This window comes from Poecilia mexicana, unplaced genomic scaffold (assembly GCF_051168715.1).
Source record: "Poecilia mexicana isolate PSO_F unplaced genomic scaffold, ASM5116871v1 scaffold_11, whole genome shotgun sequence".
Lineage (NCBI taxonomy): Eukaryota > Metazoa > Chordata > Actinopteri > Cyprinodontiformes > Poeciliidae > Poecilia > Poecilia mexicana.
In genome coordinates, this window is record NW_028263380.1 from 11,757,294 (window position 1) to 11,772,766 (window position 15,473).

Sequence of the window (15,473 nt, forward strand, 5' to 3'; positions counted from 1 at the left end):
TTAAGGAACAGAAAGTTGGGCTTCTTCAAGGAAATTAAGAGGTGGAAAGAGACTAATCTCTCTGAAACGTGTTTCTATTATTTGAGTTCCTGAAGTCTTAGCACATTATCCCGAGGTCCAGCTGTCCAAACCTCTGACTTCACCAAGAGCTTACTGGTGAGCTGTGGAGCCCGCACATAAATATTTTTATGGCCTGATCAAGAATACCTTCCTTTCAATTTGAGAGCAGAGATGTGTGGTCAGTTTACAACGCAAAAGGGGAATTTCTGTTTTAAGCATGGTACAAAAAGGCGTTAGTGTATTCATTTCCTGTCAGTATACTGTTAGATTGTGATGTAAATCTACTTCAAGTTCAGCTTGGTATGCATGAACATTTTTTTTTTTTTTTGCAGAGGGCAAAGGGTGGACGGAAACACGGGAACTTTGAAGTGAAAAAATGCTTCGGATAAATTAGCTCTCGTTAAATGACGACGCCATGAATAACTCCCAACGCTGTGAACCATAATGTTGGTCGTAGAGAGAAAAAACAAAAACATTAGAACATGGCCTTCACTGTTGAACTACAGGATACTGAGCCAATACAACCAAGGCTGTGAGCGGAGCCGAGAAGAAAAAATAACAAACAAAAAGCAAACATTCACGAGAAATAAAAGCTGCAAAGCATCCACGGGGAACATGGCGAGCTGATGTAATCGGCTGGAAATTTATGTTTGCTGCTAGGTCTTTTCACAGTCATAAAAAGAAATACAGACATCTGGAATGCACTTTCAAATTTTTTTGTTTTGCTTTGCTTGTATATAAGTTTTATTCACACACCCAGCATAAAACGATACATGTATTTCTCGCAGTTAAAGAAATAACTTCAACTTCCCAACATTTTTTTTTTTTTATCTTTTGATGAAACTCAAAGCAGCACACTGGATGAAACTGATCAGCAACTCAGAGCGTAGCTGTGTCTTAAACTGCAAGTAGGTGGTTGAAACGTCCCTGCTGAGACCACTTCCTCTCACTTTTCACACGTCAGATAGTATAGAAATTGCATCAATGGCGGGTGAAAAAAAAAAAAGAAGCAATCTTTCTTAAAGCTGACATTTCCAAGAAGTTTAACATACAGTAGTTAACAATTGGCCCAAGAGGGAGCCATAAAAAGTTGTGAGAGACGTTTTCACACTGTGGTTCAAAGAAGCCATATATTTTGTTTATTGAAATAAGTCTTGAGCAGCATTTCTACAGGCTTTCTTTAGGTCCTTAAATGGTTAGAAGTTTTTGCAGGGGCTTAAAAAGGCGTCTGACAGCAAATATGCACTTGCAAAAGCAAAGGTTTGTCACCGCCTGTCCTTTCCTGCCTTTTTGGAGAAAGGTTAGGAAAAAAAAAAAAAAAAAGAAAAAACAGAAATGCTCCGACTTGATGGATTCCACCTGCAATCCATTAAAGGAGACCTAATCAGAGTGATAAAACTGCTGTAAACATGGCATTTAAACTGTTCAGAAGAACCGGTACCAGCTTCAGTTCAGAGTAATTGATTTTTTGGGTGATTAAATATGTCGCTTAGATATATTGTCCTAATAAACGTGCTAACATGTTTGTTTTTTTTATTCCCCACAGTGGACGTTGAGTGCAATATTTCCATGTGATGATACTGAAGAAAAGAATATTCAACTTGTTGACAAAATTCCATAGTCAGCTTTTTGATTAGTTTGATTGTTTCATTTATAATGATCAAAGGTGTAAACGGAAGTTTGATTATTTTGTGTTTTTCTCTATTTTTTATTTACATTTGTGCGTTTCATTTTTATTGAAATTCTGCTGTGGACATTTATAATTTAATAGTCTGCTATATTTTGTAATAATTGCGCAGCTATGTGAAAGGGGAGGGCTGCTCTTTCTACTAACCTTGTCTATACTGTCATAAGAATGAAATGTTTTAGTTTTTATCAGCTCCTACAGATGAAACACACATGTCTGTCAAACTGATTAGAATCATGAGCTGTTCTAGTGAACCAACGGGAGCTGAGCAGCGCACGATTCAACACAAAGTTTTAGAAATAATGAAGCTTTAGTTCCGAGATTTAACTGGACAACGTGTAAAAAATGAATTTGACACTGACAGCTCCTGTGGAAATCTAAGGGGGAAAAAAGCGTAAAAGTTGTGAGACAGAAGTATTTTTAGGAAGACTGCTTATGACTTAAAGCCCACAAACCTCAATGACCTGAAACACTGTTATAAAAAGAGTGTGTGACATTCATCAAGTCATGGGAAGAGCACTACAGATGGTTAAAGTCGTTTTTTTTCTTTTCTTTTTGCATGAGCACAAGCATTTACTCTCCTTCAGATGTATTTAATCTGCTTCTCAAAACATCTAGTCTATCTCACTTCAGAACATATTACTGTCTTAATTTTTACTTAGTTTTATGTGATGTTGTTGTGTCTTTCATACAACAACCAGAAAAATACCAGCTACACCAGAACCACAGAGACCAATTCACAGAAAGAAGCTGGAAGGCATCCATGCGAGGAGACGGACTGCTGGAGCCAAGCAGACGGACGGCAGACTGCAGAGGATTTGCAGTAACTGACGTGGAGCTACGTGTGAATCCTGAGCACACATTCATATTCACTGAAGCCCGTGCAGCTGGAGGCACTCTGCACATCTGTGTCATGGCCAGTGGATCCTAGAGGCAAATCTCAAAATGTGGAGAAGAAGAAGATATTTTTGCTCAAACAAATAAAAAATAAGGAGTTGAATGTGAGGAGAAAGTAAATACTCTCAAGAGCTTTTGCGAATGTCATCAAGCGTTACAGAATACCTAATGACATCTCACATTTATTAGGTACTTTGACAGCAAGTGTTGGGGGAGCTATGAAGTTTTGCAGTGCACATTCAATAAGCCTCTTAAACTACTTTGATTGTGGTTGCGTTTATTGTTTGTGACTGTCTTTCACATCATCGGCTCAGATCAGACTCTGTTTACGTCCGCTTCATTGTGGAAAGTTTTTGCACAGGTCGCAGATGGAGGAGTAATGGAAAAACTAATCGGGATCAACTAGGACAGAAGATTTAGAAGTGGTGAGTGGGTACACGGAAAACTCATTGTGTGGAGCAAGCATCTGCCAAATAGCTCCTGGACTTGATTTCTCTCAATTATGCTACAGAGATGAAGTCATTACCATGTAATTTACCTCATGCTACTGGTAGCAGTGTCCACAGAGGGAAGGTAATGGAACATATAATACCAGATATGCTTGGCAGTTCATTTGCCTGGATCCCTCAGGAGCTGTATTTGTAAGATCCAAAGGAAAAGAAAACATTCCATAGTTTCTGCACACATCATCCATCCAAGACTTCTTTCTGCATTGCATAATACACTGATTGGCAAACCCGACATAGACTCAGTGTGGCATGTGTGAGAAGCATTAGAGCTAGGTTGAAAGAAATATTTCAAATTGTGGAAAATGAACGGATGTCCTAAGCTGTCCTGATGAGATGATATAAGTTCTAACCTTTTCTTGACTGGCTTACATAAACCAAAATGCACCTGATTCCGTAAAATGTCTCGCGAGCATTAAGCTTTCGGGGGATCTTATGTTAAGCTGTGTATTCTGTTGTCAGAAATATTCTGCCATCTAGTGGCCAGTCTATGTGGACACATTGTGAGGGATGTTTGTCAAATCGAATCAAATGTTATTAGCAGCATTTTTAATGAATTAGTAATTTCCTTTTTAAAATTTATACTGACTTTTCTGTTAAAAGTTTTATTTTTTAAATACATATAAATTCAATAAACTAACTCATAATTGTGGTGACGTGGATGACTTAAAACAACAAACTATGCAATTTAAATATATGTATGCATTAAATAATAATAATAGTTATTATTATTATTGTTATTATTATAACTATTATTTTTATTTTTTATTATTATTATTTTTATTAAGTAAGGTTTTTATGTAGACATGTAGCAAAAATTCAAGGGACAACATTTATCTATGGTGTGACCCATCGATAAATTATTTTAATATAATAATACAAAAAGAGGAATACTTATTTTTCCTGGTTACTTACTGGAAATTACGGCGTCTTGTAGAATGTGTTTCGCAATAGCTATGAATACTTGAAGTATAAGAAATGACCAAGTAATTATGAACGTCCTTAAAAGTACACTGAACTCATAACAGCGCTCAGCGGAACCATTCGCGCTTTTATTGATAGATAGATAGATTTTATTACAGACTCAAAGTCCAAATTACATTAAATAAATAAATAAATAAAACTAACATTACTGAATAATGTTTCGTTCGTCTCATCGTATCTGGCGGAACCTATACTATGACTTCCTTTCCCAAGACTCCGGAAACATTTAAAAGGCGGACAACGCTGGTGTCACGCCGTTACATTTCCGTCAAGCTAAGCACATCTGAAGCAAATGTGTTCACGTTTATTTTTTAAAATTTATTTAATTGTTTAAGGTTGTTGATTGAATTGTCTTGATGGACTGCGTGGAGCAGAGTAACGCAGACGCAGAAGCGCCCTCTGTTATCGACCGATATTTCACACGGTGGTACAGAGCAGGTAACAATATTAATAGTACTTAACAAAAAGCAAAATGTTCTTGTTTTTCTGTTTTTATATACTCGCTTTATGTTTTGTAGATATGAAGGGCAAATCGTGTGAAGATCATTGCATCTTACAACATTCAAACAGGTAATTCATTATTGCAATAATCGCCCATTTGAATTACAATATCTGGACTTTAGTTTATGATCAATTATGAGCTCATAACATAACAAAGACTTTGAAAATAACTGAATGTGATGATGAAGGCGCACGTTTGCAGTGATTTTTAAAAGTATTCCTCGTTTTGCCACCTTACAAACAAACGTCAGTGTATTTTTCTCCCAAATGATGATGATGATGATGATTATTATTTTTAACTCAACAAAAATCTGAAAACGGTTGTGTGACTTTGGTCCTCTTTACATCCTACATAATTACAGACAGTATAGTATGCTGAGTTTATGCTCAGGATAAATGTCGATCTTTTGTGAAAGCCCTCAAAGATTTGTTTGAGGACTTTGGTGAATATCCTGCATTTTTGAAGACCAAGAAGCACAATAAACCAGCCAGTGATAAACTTGTGAAGTTTAAAGCAGACTTAGGTTATAAAAGAATATCCCAAGCTTTGGGTGTCTTGTGCAGGTTTGTGTTAATATGAATAAGAAGATGGTGTGACCCAACTGCAAACCCGTTAAGACATGTTTGTCCACTTGAACTTTGAGGCTGGGCAAGAGCAGCATTAATCAGAGAAGCAGCTGAGAGGCCTATGGAGATCCACACTTGAAGTGGGAGAATCTGTGGACAGGACAGTTATGAGTTGTGTGCTCCACAAACTGGTCTTTTTTGAGAGATTAGTAAAAAGAAAGCTACACTTGAAAGAAAACCATTGGAAGGGCAGCTTGCAGTTTGGCACAAGCCATGCAAACTCATGGAAGAACATAATTATTCAAATGAGATTAAAACTGATCTTGCCAAAAGCTATGTGTGGTGGAAATCTGAGCACTGCAGCCTGAACACAACAAAGTGTATTCATACGTTTAAGTTTCTGGCAGTATTAAAAGTCCAGTCCTAGTTCAATTTCAAATTTTGTTCCCAATCCTGTTGTCTAAAAATCCCCTTATTTTGTTGTCCTTACTTTTTTCCTTCTTTCTTACCTCCTTGTCCTGACTAATTTTGTTCTACTATATGTTCTTTACTTCTTTCTCTCCTTGTGCGTTTCCTTTTTTAATAATTTAATTCTAAATTACACGTGAGCCCAGATTTTACTTATAAGTGCTCCTCAGTCCATAACGCTGTAAAAAATAAAAACCTACCCATAAAGAAATTGTAAGGTGTGTCAAAATATGATTTTCCTATTGCAGGCTGTGCGTTGTGACCTTAGCAGAAACGCATCCGATACTTCAGGATGGACGCACAATCAAAAGCATCAATTACCAGATCAGTAACGGCTGCAGTCGCTTGAATAATAAAGTGTCTGGGAAGTCCAAACGGGTAAAGTCATGAAGCTTCAGATGTTTTTGGTAAATGTGTATAGGAACTGTTTTTAAACCCAAATTCCTGGTATGTTTTTCCCCCTCTTTCCACAGGGGGCGCAGTTCCTTACAGATTTTGCACCTTTGTGCAGGATAATGTGCTCAGATGACAAGGAGTACACAATCTACAGGTGAGATTTTGTTTTTTTCCCCCCTCTTGTGAACATATTAGTATTTGACTCTTTGCAATGTTTTATTGTTTCAGTTGCATAAGGGGGCGTCTTCTGGAGGTCAATGAGAACATTTTAGAAACCCCAAATCTCTTGCTAGAAAAGGTAAATGTACATTTTATTAGAGCTATCGCAGGTTAAATCTGTAAACTAATAACTCTTAAAGTATAAGCCTTTTTTTTTCTCACTTTATGAAACAAAGTGCTTGAAAATGTTTTTTCTCTTGTCATCAACTCTGACCAGCCGTCTACCGAAGGATATATAGCCGTCATCCTTCCAAAGTTTGAGGAAAGCAAGAGCATAACTGAAAACCTCCTGACAAGAGAAGAGTTTGAGTCTGTCGTTTCCAAACGCAGTTTGTCACAACCCCCCTGATGGATCATTGAAGACCAACCTGTTCCGAGAGAATGTTTCTTTGGTTTTCTTCTCTCACTTTCTCTCTCCAGGTTGGTTCAAAACAAAGACTGAGAAAGTTGACTGACTCTCCTGAAAGACACTTTTATGCAACAGAAGCAAAGTGCCTTCAGTTTATCATGTTACAGAGACTCTGGGATGTTTTCAACTTAAAAGTGCTTTAAATGTGACCAATTTCTTTTTATGTTATTTGAGTAATAGAGAAAGCAAGAAAGTCTTCTGTGAAATGCTGCAAATAATTTGCAGGTGATTTTTTGTTGTACATTAAAAAAAATCAAACAAATGTATGAAAAATATTTTTTTTATTTATTTTCTCACCATTTTATCAGCCTAACAAAAAAAAAAAAATAGATGGTTCAAAACTATTTTTTTTTTTAAATCTGTGGTGGCATTATAATGTCCAGAATATCTAGTTGCTCTCATAAAAGATACACAATTTCCCTAAAGCCTACTATATATTGTAGATTTGAGTCATTATCTCCTGCTCTCACAGTACCAAAGTGGTTGTTACCTTCAGATAAACAACTGCTTTAAGTACCACACTATATATTTAAACATCTCATAAACTATAATACATATTGGCCTGTTTGGCAGCTTCACACTGATAGTCTTCATAACAAGTACACTTGAAGGTTCTATTCGATGCCCGTCCACAACTCTTAAGTCCGACAGGACGATTTGGTTTCACTTGACGCGCTTTAAAATAAAATCCTGATTCCTCAGCAGCTTAAATGACCAACTCTAGCTTTTTCTTGTCACTCAAAGGAAAAAAAAAAAATATCTCCGCTAATGTTTTTCAATCATTTGGCATGAATCTGATTTTTTTTCTACTAACTTGTCACATGGGAAATGTTCTATAGTAAATGCTATGGCAAATATTTTTTTTATTTTTTATGTGATCTGCTTGGAAGTTACATTATGGCAGTTACACGTTACCACCATGCTTGTGCAACACAGTTACAGTACACCAAATAACAAAGGGGGGTCGGAACACACAGGCACGTTGAGACAACAGATGTGTGGCTGAACTATGACTCCTAACAAACGGGGTTCCAACGCAGCCTGGGGAAGTTTTCAGTTTGACCTTAGTATATTTTTGAGGTCTGGATAAGTATGGAAAATTGTTGGATATTCCAGTTTTACTTTTCCATCTAAGGTATTTTCAGTCCCAAAATTCTTAAAGATGCATGGATTTAACTTTAAGTTAAATGTATCTTTTGAAAAGACTCCATCACACTTGATTTTATTGTTTAAGCATTTTGGTTTTTCGCTTAATGACTGAATGCACACTCAAAATTCAAACAGGGGCCAATATTTTTACTTTTTTTTTTTTTTTTGCCAAACAAATTCAATTGGAACGGGATATGTGGTTCTTAAAGTTAGTGGGATTATAATGCCAGACAAAGGAAAAAACTGCAGCTTTTGGTACCAAAGCACACAAACTTTGCTTTAAATAATCTGCTTTTAGTCTGACACTTTGACAAATCAAGGAGTTAAAGATTTTGAAGTAGACTTTGTGTAATATAATCCAAATTGCCCCAAAATCACACAGAAAACTGGTGGCCTATTTCATGATTTTGTGAAATTTAAAAGACCACATTTTTGTTCTGTTCATTTATAGAATGCTAGGGAAAAAAAAATACAACTGAAAATGTATGAAATTCGTATAAGAATGTTGATGAACCCTGAAAATCAAAATTGAGTCAAAAATCATTTTTCATTTGAAAGCTGATTGTTGACTAGTGATTCATGCCAAGTAGCTAAAGAGCTTCCGTTTGCATTTCTTTCTTGGCACACCTTCAGCGTTATCCCCCACGTGTCAAATTCAATCTATCTGACCCGAAGGCAGCCATCTTTGCCTCGTAGTTCCAAGTCCAGGCTGCAGTGGTCGGAGGGGATGATGGGATAATTTCACAGAGGTAAGGTTGGCTATGTGGTGCTCTGACAACAACAGTGGGGAAAAAAAAACAAAAACAGAGACATTCTCCAGGATTATTTGCTCTCCAGGAGGTTGAGGCCGGCCAGGTGCTGTTCCAGGGATTTGACTCCAAAGCCGTTTGTGTTTTTGCCGCTTAGAGCCGCCTCCTCTTTGACAGGCGTGGACGCGTCTGGTCGTTCTCCCCAGTCCTGCAGGGAACTGAGGCTCGTCCTCTCCGACTTGTACTGCAGATTCAACGGGATGAATAGGTAATTAGACGCAAAGAAAAATTTGTCGGTTTTCAGACTCATTTAATTGGTGAAGAGCTAAAATAACCTCACGTTGCTTGGGGTTAGGATTTGCAGTATATGAAGCTAATTTCTACTAAATCCATCGAACCAAACAAATGTTGAATATGCTCTTGCATCAAACTGAGGCCTAAAATTGGCTTGTTTAATATAACATAACCTTTCTTTGAATCTGTTATTTTAGATCATTTCTGACAAAAGATTAGAGTAAAAAAAAAAAAATCTTTAATTAGCAGGTTCAACGAATCCATTTAGTGAGTCACAGACTCAAATTAACCAGAATGACAGAGATGACAATTATTATAAAAAGCCTTTTAAATGCTAATGCATATAAAAGGCTTTTAGTCTCAAAACTGCTTCATGTAAAAAGTTTTTTTAATCATAGGAAAAAATAGCATAATATTTCCAGATTGGGCACAGAACATCTATTTTTTTTTATCTCCAACAATAGTGTGTGAGGATTTTGTTTGTAATATAACAAGTAACCTGCCAGAGTATTAATAAATACTATTAAAGAATACAATAATGAAACCCTGCTAAGGTTTCATTGAATATTATTTTGATGATAAGATTTCAATTAGGATTTGTCTGGTAATGGGAATTGGTCATGTTTCAACTTGACCGTCCATCTTTTTTTTTCTAATATGTAAATGCAGCCATTTTGTTTCTTACAAAAGGACTAATTTCCTTCTGACAAAAAAAATAAATAAAAAATACATTCGCACTAAGATGAGTAAATCCGAACTCTTAAAAGTATAACACCATTTTCTACAAATGAAAGATGGGGACGTTGTTAAAATCCAGCTGTTGCCCTGAGGGCAAAATAATACCATTATATAAAAAAGCGCACTTTTACCTCAAGGCAGCATGTGGATGTTACCTTTTTATTTAGCTTATTACTAATGGGAAGGAGGGAGAGGACCACAGTCATGATGTTTCTGGTTGTCTGAATGGACGAGTCCACCTGCAGACAGAGAAAACATCAAGTCCTTTAACAAGACGTGTCTGTTAAGGTTGAAATTATTCAGTTGAACTTTCTTCTTGTTCCTGACCATATAAGGACAGAATTTATGCATTAAAATACAACATATGCCAAGAACACAACCCTCAAATAACCCTCTGCATTGAAAATTATGAGTGAACAACCAATATAATCTCGGAACTAAATTGAAATTCTGCATATTTTTGACACAATTTGGATCCACTTAATATTACAAATAAGTCAGTGAATAAATATATATGCGACAGCTGACATCAAATAAGGAATATGTAAATTAACTACATAAATACAGTCATTTATAATTATCTAAATGTCTCCAAAAATCGTTAAAATGCATATTTAATCAAATATGGAGCCCATATTTTATTACACAATAAAATATGTAACACTATAAATAATTTGTCTTGTGTTGCTGCACACTGAGAATTCATTTGATATCCAAGTTTTAAAAATCAAAGCGAGGCTAACCACTGCACAGGTCAACCAATCAGATGTCAGAGTCTTATTTTACAAGCCAGTTGATAAATTAAAACCCTTTAGCCATCAAGATAACAACAGTGTCCTCAGGGACCCGGTCGGTGACTTCCGTCTAAAACTGGTGTAAAATTGATGCTGTAGAAATTTCAACAGCAATGCTGTAATGCTGCATATTTCCTGAAAATAAACAATAAAATCAAAACCCTAACAGGTGTAGTATGGCTACCTTCTGGAAGGTGGCAGTCTTGCCCTGTACGGGAGTTTTGGCCCCCATCTGCAGCTGTTGGCACAACACCACCAGTTTCTCCGTCTCTGTGATCACCACAGACTTTTCCTCATCAACCAGCTGGAACAGCGAGAATGAGACAAAAGCAGTGGAAGGGAAAGAGAGAGAGAGAGAGAGAGAGTCAGAGGTGTCTTTCAGAACTGCAGAGATTTTCTATCTACAGGAAGTCAGGGTGAATGTGTGGATTTACAGTGCTCTTTCTAGACAAAACAGGGAAAGATTAAAATGACACAGAAAATCAGAATTGGCAGCCCTAATCCATCAGCAGCAGTGATGAACTGCCTTATTCTGTTAAGGCAACTGGGTTAATCCCCAGATCTACTTCACTTACTTGACTGCAGTGACTTTTTTTTTTTTTTTTACTGACAAAAGCACACAGCAGCTTGGTTTGATAGGGAGCCATCAGAATGTAGACGCTTCGTCGGTAACACTTTGCCCCTTGATTATGACTTTGTTGAGAGTCAAGCACACGGCACCCCTCCTCCTCACATCCACACACGTGCACAGACACGCACACCCCGCATGTGCTGCGGTGACAAATGACGGTCGTTAAAGCCTGTCAAAAAAGAGCCATTTAAATGAACTCGGAGGACGTGGGGAAGGAGTCGGTCGAGGGCGAGAGGAAGGAAGCCACAGAGGCCGTGTTTGTTGTGGGATCTCTGCTCTCGGGAGGGAAAGAGGTGTGTGACAGCCTTAATTTCCTGCTCTTGTAGTGTGATTTATAAGGCAGACCCAATAAGCAAGCAACGCCAGGCTGGGTGACGTGGCTGCGTGAAGGAGTGAGGGGTTAGAAGCTGCTCTCGGTGTATTTGAGTTGGACTAGTCTACTAAAGTGTCTTGGAACATGGCGGTAAAATAAGATGTTTGAAATATTAACGTTTTGTCCGCTTTAGGTTGAAATCGACCCTTGTGGCACTCCAGCTTCACACCATTTAATAGAGACAGTGTGTTGTTGACCCTGTATTCAATGGCCAGTAACAATCCAGTTTGTATTTTTATTTTTATTTTTACAAAATAATTACACTGTATAAAGATCAACACACTTGGCTTTCGTGTCATAACATATATATACTGATTAATTGATAATATTACTAATTTAAAGTTACTGGGTTGATGAAAAGACCTGTTTCAAATGCTGTAAGAGTCATGCTAATGCTAAGTTTTAGATTAATACATTATGTGGATCTAATCTGAGCTTTGGAGCGTTTGACTCCAGGATTATTATGTCAATCAATGTAATTCTTATGAAGTACGTTGAAGATGTTGGGTATTATAGAAACGGTAGTTAAAGAAACGTAACACTAACCCCAACTCAGGCACAATATAGCTCACAATGACATTCGTATGAAGAAAAACCAATCGCTTTTACATACTGCACTATGAGCCAAAATATTTACCTGAGAGGAAAATGTACGAAGGGATGAACAAAGCTGAAGTCCCTCTTCCGACAGAACCTTAAAAACAAGTTGAAACTTGCATAAACAAGAAAAATTTCATCTTTTTTCAACTTTGCTTGTCAACAAACAGCAACAAAGAAGCGAAATCGAAACATCTTGAAAAACTTTTTTTTCTCAGTTCTTCTTTTCTGCATGCCTTCCTTTTTCTTCTCATTTCTTTTTCTCTTTTATCTCTTTTCATCCCAAACCGAATTAATCTTGAGTGATATATGGTGCTGTGATTTCACAGGTGACTTTATGTTACTGGCACTGATCTAAGCTCAATATGATACACTCCTGCACCGAGCTGCATCGCCTTCCCAGCAACATTAATACGTTTTTTGACAACTGCTGTCCAGATCTGAAAAGGGCTTAATGAATGAATAGCTGTGTGCGTTTGCTGACCTATTGATCTTCCTCCTCAGTGTGGTAGGGTAACGCATGCATTTATCTGCAACTTCAATAAATTGAAGGTGGAAAAAGAGAAGACGGGGAGGGGAGCCGGGGGAAGTCGGAGGATGTGGATGTTATTACCTCAGCTTGATGAAAAAGATCCAGAGTTGTCTTCAACAGCCCCTCCCCTCTGCGGTTTCATTAATAAAAATAATAACATGGATTAGAAAGACGGACAAGGACAAACTACGTTCAGCGCCACGAATAAAAAGTGTAAACAAATCACTATAATCCTAATATTGTGTCACCGTTTCCCGATCCTCAAAATGTGCTTTGTAAATATTGATGGCTTGGGGATTGAGAATCTCATTAACACTAAGCCTCAGAGGAGATTCATGTGGCTGCTTAGATTGTTTTTTTTTGTTTGTTTGTTTGTTGTTTTTTTACAATATATAATTTGGAAATGATTGAACCAGTTCAGCCAACTCCAGATGCAGCACCGTTCTAATTCATCTGAACCTCTTGTAAAAAATGTGTCAAGAGCTGTAGAATAAATTAAATCTAGCAGAAAATGTAAATTCTGGCTTAGTAACACTACACATTTTCAATAGATAAAACAATACCATGTCAAGAAGTCATCAGATTTCAATAAGCGAAATCTAAAGCTACGGTTTCCCATCTATTTTGGGTGTTTTGAAACGCGTCATTTGTCGAACGTAAAAGTCTTTAAAGTACGTGCATCACTTTTGATGGGCCTGTGTTGTAGAACGTTCTGCGGATCAGCCGAATGGAAATCACAGCGTCCCTTTGCTTCATGACTGGGTACATCACACACAGGGCTCTGAAGAACTCTAATAAGGATGGAGTTTTTCTAAAGCTCAATGCTGTTTCAATGCACTGCTTCTTCAAAACATTGTCTTTTAGGAATTCTTATGCATATTTTGTAGTAGTCCCAACAAATTTGGGGACGGCTGTATACACTGTGCAAGAGTGCCGTTCGGTACCTTGTGAACAGGTACATGTTGTACGCCATGCTGGCGAGGCTCTGGCTCTGCCGCACTATGTCGTGTTCCTGCTCCTCCCATTTCTCCACCTCCGAGTCCACATCTGACGAGAGCAGACGGAGCTCCAGTCCCAGCTTGGCCATGCTCGTCTGCTCCTGCACCCACAGAGATACATACGCACGGCGCAACAGAGGTTGTTTAGGAAATGCAAATGAGTGTTTTCACTTGTAGATAGCCTGCAATAAACCTCCTGCAGCTTCTTTTGGTAAAAAAAAAAAAAAAAAAAAAAAATGCAGCCAAGCAAAATTGCTGCATTTATATATATATATTCATCTCCAAGAAAGTGAGGCAAACTCTGTTGGTGATGAATATGCTAGAAAACATGATGTGATTAAGTGTAGCGTGCAGTGAGTGCTACCTCTGCATCCAACTTGACAGCCTTGGCAGTCTTCAGATTGGCTGAGTGTTTCTGTGTGAAAAAGAAATAAAAAAAAAATAAAATACAGTGTTATTAATCAAAAGGCAACACACCATTGCATCAGTAAAGCATTTATAAAGATGAACACTGTGATACACACCCCAGGTCTTGGAAGAGACAAATAGGGCCTTTTGTCACCTAGAAGAAGACATTTATTGTGATTATCTTACATTCTAATCTTGACAAAAAGGTTGGGGTATATGATATGGATGCTGCTTTTACTTGCATCACATATCATTTTATCACTATCTACTTTTTATGCATTTGTATCTAGCTTCATAAAATTTATTGCCACATTTGTAATAAAAGACATGGAAAAAAAAACAAACAAAAAAAAACATTATGGTGCCCATAAAGCATTTTAAGACATCGTTCTGGCTTGACGAACACGATCCTTGACCCATCAGAAGGAGGGTTCAAATCATATAATGTGGATCATGTCAAACTCTCCACAGCATTCCAGCATTAAAACAGCCGAGCATTAAAAGGAGTTTCCTTCTTTGTATGGTTAAAAAAAAAATCAATGCTGTAAAGTGTGTTGAAAATATTTTTGCCCCTTTTCAGAGTCTCGTGTCTGGCTCATTTTGTATCTAAATATTTTTCAGACAATGAACATACTTCATATATATATTACAGTTTTCAAATTATTCATTTACATTATTAAGAAAAAAACAAACAAACTAACTTTAACAAAGCAACACATCCCACCAGGATCTGAAGATATTCAGGAACAAGTGAAAAACGAAAATCATCAACATTTATCAGACTGGAAAGAGTTACAAAACCGTTTCCAACAAATTGGGACTCGAATGAACTACATTTAGAGCCATTATCCCTAAATGGAGAAAACGTGGAGAAGCTCTTCAAAAACACACGGCTGACTCATCCACGAGGTCTCAAAAGAACCCCGAAGAACATCTGAAGCACTGCAGGTCTCAATTACCCCAATTAAGGTCTGTGTTCATGATTAAACAAAAAGAAAGAGACTGGGTAAAAATCAGAGATCCAAAAAAAAAAAAAAAAAAGGTCTTGATTAGTACTGCCAGGAAAATATTCTGTGGACTAATAAGACAAAGGTTTAACATTCTGAAAGGTGTCCCTCCGTTACAACATAAAACTAACACAGAGTTGGGTTGGCTTTGCTCTTTGAGGATCTGACCGACATGATGCAACTGATGAAAAATCCTTAGCTATCGGCATATGACCTTTATTCGAAGATGAAAAAAAAAAAGTTTCATTGTGACAATGTGGAAATACTTTTTTCAACATTTAACTTTTTCTTGATGAAGACAAAACTTTTGATTTTAGGAATCTGCCCATGATATGAGAGCTTCAGCTTCAGAACAATAAGCAAAGACACGCAGAGCAGAGAAGAAACAAACGCATAGAAGTTCAAGGGCAGTGACGATAACTCTTGCTTAAAATACTCCCCACGTCATGTGATGATTCATTTTGAAAATAATAAATAAATAAAAAAATATGTCCACACTGCTTGCAATG

The 15,473-nt window shown here is 37.2% G+C and overlaps 2 protein-coding genes across 4 annotated transcripts in view; one reads left to right on the forward strand and one right to left on the reverse strand.

Annotated features, from left to right (window-relative positions):
* Positions 1 to 4,378: 4,378 nt before the first annotated feature.
* On the forward strand, positions 4,379 to 6,967 carry abitram (actin binding transcription modulator). Its single transcript, XM_014995174.2, has 6 exons — positions 4,379 to 4,572; positions 4,653 to 4,704; positions 5,919 to 6,048; positions 6,144 to 6,220; positions 6,295 to 6,364; positions 6,503 to 6,967. Exons 1-6 carry the CDS (start codon positions 4,491 to 4,493, stop codon positions 6,632 to 6,634), a joined length of 543 nt encoding a protein of 180 aa, XP_014850660.2. The 5' UTR covers positions 4,379 to 4,490; the 3' UTR covers positions 6,635 to 6,967.
* The window catches only part of ctnnal1 (catenin (cadherin-associated protein), alpha-like 1), a 59,913-nt gene continuing 51,398 nt past the window's right edge, over positions 6,959 to 15,473 (reverse strand). For 2 of the 3 annotated variants that reach the window (XM_014995172.2, XM_014995173.2), the window contains exons 12-19: positions 14,074 to 14,111; positions 13,914 to 13,964; positions 13,496 to 13,650; positions 12,633 to 12,681; positions 12,060 to 12,116; positions 10,603 to 10,722; positions 9,780 to 9,863; positions 6,959 to 8,836 (exon numbers count right to left, since the gene is read on the reverse strand). In XM_014995172.2, the coding sequence (XP_014850658.1) occupies positions 8,666 to 8,836; positions 9,780 to 9,863; positions 10,603 to 10,722; positions 12,060 to 12,116; positions 12,633 to 12,681; positions 13,496 to 13,650; positions 13,914 to 13,964; positions 14,074 to 14,111 (725 nt within the window). In that variant the 3' untranslated portion in view covers positions 6,959 to 8,665. The remainder of the gene's footprint in view (positions 8,837 to 9,779; positions 9,864 to 10,602; positions 10,723 to 12,059; positions 12,117 to 12,632; positions 12,682 to 13,495; positions 13,651 to 13,913; positions 13,965 to 14,073; positions 14,112 to 15,473) is intronic. The other variant, XM_088010202.1, reaches the window with a different exon arrangement.

Bases quoted from the DNA above. Each gene is read 5' to 3' on its own strand.
- abitram (XM_014995174.2), top strand. From the start codon at position 4,491: ATGGACTGCGTGGAGCAGAGTAACGCAGACGCAGAAGCGCCCTCTGTT. The intron at 4,573-4,652 runs GTAACAATATTA...TATGTTTTGTAG, and splicing joins CACACGGTGGTACAGAGCAG to ATATGAAGGGCAAATCGTGT. The intron at 6,049-6,143 runs GTAAAGTCATGA...CTCTTTCCACAG, and splicing joins TGTCTGGGAAGTCCAAACGG to GGGGCGCAGTTCCTTACAGA.